Source organism: Hevea brasiliensis, chromosome 8 (genome assembly GCF_030052815.1).
Source record: "Hevea brasiliensis isolate MT/VB/25A 57/8 chromosome 8, ASM3005281v1, whole genome shotgun sequence".
Classification (NCBI taxonomy): domain Eukaryota; kingdom Viridiplantae; phylum Streptophyta; class Magnoliopsida; order Malpighiales; family Euphorbiaceae; genus Hevea; species Hevea brasiliensis.
The window spans coordinates 95665561-95671275 of NC_079500.1; the positions used below are offsets into that span (position 1 = coordinate 95665561).

Here is a 5715-nt window from a genome sequence, read left to right on the forward strand (position 1 = left end):
CATTCAATTATGTATTTTTTAATTTTTATTAATTATCCTCTATTTGGCTGGACGTGACAATTGATGTGGTGTTTTTGTAAATGAGATAATGATACAGTAGAATTAATAAGAGTTAAAAAGTTGAAGATTTATTTAATAATTTTTATTATATGAGTTAAAATTAAAAAAATTATATATTTAAAAATAACCGATTTTTTTCTTTTTCATTTATCTTTATTTTTTATAACAATAAAATTTAGGAGTGCCTTTGATCACTATGCCAAGCCAGCTAGGCGCACCCTTATAAATATCCCTCTCACTCTAAGAAACAAGCATCAGGAATTAAAACCTTCCAAGCCAAATTCTAGTCACCCTCATCCGCGCAATATGGCAACATCCAAAGTCAGCTTGAAGCTTCTGATAGACAAAAAGAGCCACAAGGTTCTTTTTGCAGAAGCAGGAAAAGATTTTGTCGATTTCCTTCTATACCTTCTTACTCTCCCTTTAGGGTCTGTAATTAGGCTCTTAACAGAGCAAGACATGGTGGGTTGCCTAGGGGACCTGTATAAGAGCGTTGACGAACTCGGTGAATCTTACATGAGCACAAGCCAAATTAAAGAATCCATTTTGAAGCCAACAGTTTCCATCTCCGCCACTGAAGTCCCTCTCTTATTGTCTAGTGAACTCCCCACGAAACTATACAAATGTCGATATTGTAACAACAACACAGCTAAGGAACCAAATGGGACTTGTCCTAGTTGCGTTTCCAGAGGATATCGTGATGAGCGGGTGCCTTCTGCTGAGAAGGGTTTTGTGAAGGGTGTGATAACTTACATGGTGATGGATAATTTGGAGGTAAGCCCTATGTCTTCCATATCAAGCATTACTCTGCTCAACAAGTTCAAGATCCTGGAATTAAGTGCACTTGAAGAAAGGGTGGTTGATTTAGACATGGCTCAGGTAATTAAGCTATTCATTTTGTGTATATATCCAATAAAATTATTAGCTATAGCTAGCCAAGTGGCTGATATGACTGATTTCTTATTTGGCCAGGCTTTGAAGCTACTCAAGGAATCTTTGCAGTCTAAAACAGTTCTTACAAAAGTCTTTCTTGGGGAAGTTATTACTAAAGTGGATTTGTGATCTTGTTCTGGGCATGGGAACTAGAAGTGGCAGTTCGGAAAATTCTTCTTGAGTTTGAAGCATGGGTTTTATTTCTTTTCGTCTTTTTGGTTGTTTCAGTGCTCTGATGTGTCTTTGTGTATATATCCTGTGTGATAATTTTCTACTCTGGACAATGGAATCAAGTTTGCCTTTTTAGACAATCAGTATATATATATATATATATATATATATATATATATATATATATATATATATATATATATATATATATATATACACACAATAAATCAATTGTTGCGTAAAGGATTTTGCCAGACCATGTAAACTGTGTTTGCCAATGCGAATCTCTCATAAATCAACAAGTTTCATGCAAACGAATTAATGATTCATTTTCTGGTATAGACTGCGTGGAGAGCTTAGTTCGGTACCCGGTAATGGATGATTTGTGCGTTTCCCCATTCCCCAATATCGTCAAATAATGTCAGGTGTTGCTGTATTGCAAAACACATGAACTTGCTTTGCCGCCAATCACTATCGGCTGAACCTCAAATTGCGGTTTAGCAAATCAACCTTCCTTCTTTCCCTCTCTAATAATTCGTCTTCCTCCCTCTGTACAAAAATTGGTGCCAAAAACCAAACTTAGCCCTATAAAGCGGCCAATTATAAAATGCTCCAAAGTGCACCTTACTTTCTCAAAATTACGATTTATCCTTAAAACATAGAGTATGGATACTACAAATATGTATGTGAGAGAAAGAGGCGCTAGACAAACTATTGAGTTATTTAAATACATATGCAATTTATTCAAAAAGATATAAATTTGGCATTTCTAAATTCAATGTGTAATTATCCTTTTATAAGTATTTGGTATATTAATTATTGGATGTATAAAATAATTTTCCTTACACATATATAAGAGAGAGCATGTACTCTAAATAAACAAGATAATTTCTCCAATAAAACTTACTTATTTTATAAGTTACGGTCAATTTAGAGAAATTTTAAAATATAATTATTATATATATAATAATTTTATTATAATTATTAATTATAATAAATCTCATTATAATCGTTAGTTATAATCTATTCATTCTACTTATGATAATTGCATAGAATAATTTCTCGTCAACTTAACTTACCTCTTTTCTTCTTCTTTTTCTGCAACTTCCTCTTGAAGGAATCCTTCCGCGGCTGTTGATGATAGAGTAGGGAAAGGGATGACGTATAGCCCTTAGTTTTTCCTCTTTTAGTTCTTTGTGCCCGTTTTCCACATAAATAATAGTGATAGTTGCACCTACTTGGTCTTTTTGAATTGTTTGTCACTTTTTTTTTTCTTTTATTATTATTATTATTGTAACACTCTCACTTTAATCTGACCATACATTCTATTGTTCTGATGATCAATGTCTGTCCGGACAACTAAAATGTCTGGAATTGTATTTAGACTAAAGTGAGGAGTCATAAATAATTCAAATAAGTGTAAGAAAAATTAAAAAAAAATTAGAAATAAAATACAACAAAGTTAAATGAGCCGGTGCCCTAACAATGGGTGACCAAACGGGAAGTTACTGTCTTCACAGCTAGTAGCCCTAAACCCGAGGAAAATTATGAGAAATAATTTTTGGAACTCCAGAGAAGAGTCATTGAGGTTTCGATGGCATTAGAATGCCAAGAAAATACTCAGAGAAATTTTTAGATCAGTACAGACAATTTTAGTTCAACAAGCTAAACGAAGGGTATTTTGGTCATTTCACCTTCAGAGATGATTTTTGGCCAACTTGTCCAATTAAGTAAACAAATTATATGATATAAAAATGAATAAATATTGCTAAAAATTTAATTGAAAATGAGTAAAAGAAATGAGAAAAGAAATTGAATTTAAATTAGACTTATGACATAAGCATAATGTCATAAATAAATAAAATAAAATTACCAACCAATGAGAATTAGTGTAGACCCTTATTTTGTGATGAGTATGTACATTGAGGCTGTGGGAAACCCGATGATGAAAAATTATATGACTTTAAAATGTAATTGGAGGCATGGAGCTGAATTATTAATTCCGTGGCATGATTTTGAAAATAATAATAATAATAATAAAGTTTTGGGGAAATTAATTTAATTAAATTTAAATAAAATTTTATTTTGTTTAAATTTAATATGGGTAGTTCTTAAATGGATCTAATTAAGTTTAATTGGGCTCCATGGGCCTAAGAAAGCCTAGTTAGGAATTTTAAATGTGACCCATTTAATTATTTTCTGAAAATTAAAATAACAAAATATCTCTCTCCTCCTTGGCCCCACTCTCTTTCTCACTCCCTATTAGTGTCACCCCCTTTCCCTCTCTTTCTATTGGTTGGAACACCTCACCCATATTCCAGTCTCACCCAAATTTATCAATCCTAGTTGTTTAAGTTATTTGAACTTTATCACACTATGACTCTAAACCCTGCCACACCTCTTTCTCACTCCCTATTAGTGCCTTCCATTTTTTCCTGTCTTCATATTGGTTGAAACACATCACTCATATCCCAGTCTCATTCGAATTCTTCAATCGTAGTTGTTTAAGTTATCTAAACCTTATTACCCTAGGACTCTAAACCTCATCACACCTCTCTCCCAAAACCCTATTAATACCCTACTAGAGAAGGGAAGAAGAGGTGGGGGGGAAAGAGGGAGAGAAAATTCAGAGCTATTTAGAGATATTTTAGAGCTATAGGAAATTTAGAGATATTCAAGACTCTTTGAGTTCTACCTTATTTTTTCTTTTCTTCAAGAAGATTTTCATACAAGATTTCTGGAATGTCAGTTTTTATTGTTTTTTTTTTTCAAGATCTATGCCACACAATATTTTAATTCTATGTTCTTTGTCTTCAATTTATTTTATATGTTTATACAGATCATGTAATCATGTTTAATTTGAGGGGATACACAACTCTGCACATATTTAGTTTTATCTCTCATATTTTTATTATTTTTTATTATTTTCTGAATCTATAAAAAATTTGTAAAAATTATATTCATATTCTACACGAAATTTTATTAATTTTAGGCTCAAGAATCACTGAAAAAGCTTTAATATTTTGTAAGTTATGGCTGTTTGAATTTAGGGTTTCTGTAAAATCCAATTTGTAGGATATCCGATTTGTAGGATATCCGACTTGTGGAGCCCATATCTCCCTTGTTCCTTAATATTTTTGGGTAAATCTAGTGTCTAAAATTAATTTCAGAATCTTATGAATATTTTCCAATTGGTTTTGCATTCATATTTGTTGTGGTTAATGAGTTATGAATTTTACAAAAAAGTAGTACAATTCTGTCACTTAGAAAAGTTATGATTTATGTAGACCATTCAGCTAGGGTTTTGTTTTATTTATAAATTTTATGATCTTGTATGATATGTAGGCTATCTTCTGTAATTTTTTTATGATTTTTAGACATGTCTAACTATTTTTAAAAAATTGGATTTCTTGCTACCGTCAATCTGTCAGAATTTGGAAATTGTATATTTATGTATGTTCTTGTATTTTCTTGGGTTTTAATTGATATTTGATCTATTTTTCTGTCTTCTTTTAATTCGAGAAGTGTTATGAAGTGTTTGGATCATGTTAGAAGACTTAGACCATTAGGTAGTTGTAACTCATTTGGAATCTTAACCCTTTAGGAGACTAGAGTTAGAATCCAATGTAAATTGTTATTAATATTTTCTTTATTTCTTTTATTTTCTTTAGTTTCTTTATTTTTTATTACAAATAAAATTAGTAAGTAGCCCTAAGGTAAGTACCAAAGAGGGCATTTGCGTGGAGCTTATGTGGAGCTAAACGAGAGTAAGCCAGGGATATCATTGCCATACTAGAAGAGAAGACCCTTTTTTAAGGGTAGCTTGCCCCAATGGCAACTGTATTTACCAACAGGTAAGTAGTTCTAAACTCCTAGAATAATCATTGGCATGAAATTGTAGTAATAATAGATTTTTTATTTGGTAAATTAAAATTAACTTTATTTTTAATTTAACCGACTTTTGCATGTAATTAATTTAAATAAATACTTTATAAATTAAAATTAATCCTATTTGTAAATTAAACTAACATTGGAATGTAAAATAAATTTAATTTAATACTTGGTAATTGTAAAATAAATTTGCATGTTAGAAATCTTTATTAGGTTGTAATTGTTTGGGCCTTATGTGATATTAGAATAAATTACACATGTACATAATTAACTTAGTTCAATTATCCTTAGGGTAACTTTGTGAAAATTAATTAATTAATTAGGTTAAATAGAAACATAGGGTTATTTGAAATTGAATTTGTCTGTAAATTAAATTCTCAATAATAAATTAATTTTAGTCATCTGGTAAATATCATTTAAATAATTAGCAACCTTATAGATAGGAATTACTTGTGCATGAAAATTGTGTATAAACAACAATCCTTTTGTGAATTACTTGAGTATGTAGGACTAGAATTGCATTTTTTAGGATGAAGTTTAATAAAGGAATAATAAACATGACTTTTAGAAACATTAGTAAAGGACTGACACTTGAATTAACGAGGTTAGACTATGTGTAAGGGGTGCCTAACACCTTCCTCTTACGTACCCACTATCCCG

At 30.9% G+C, this 5715-nt stretch overlaps 1 protein-coding gene across 1 annotated transcript; it reads left to right on the forward strand.

Annotated features, from left to right (window-relative positions):
* The first annotated feature begins 328 nt into the window (after positions 1–328).
* On the forward strand, positions 329–1304 carry LOC131182545 (uncharacterized). The gene is made up of 2 exons (XM_058152083.1): positions 329–939; positions 1033–1304. Exons 1-2 carry the CDS (start codon positions 367–369, stop codon positions 1120–1122), a joined length of 663 nt encoding a protein of 220 aa, XP_058008066.1. The 5' UTR covers positions 329–366; the 3' UTR covers positions 1123–1304.
* Positions 1305–5715: the final 4411 nt, after the last annotated feature.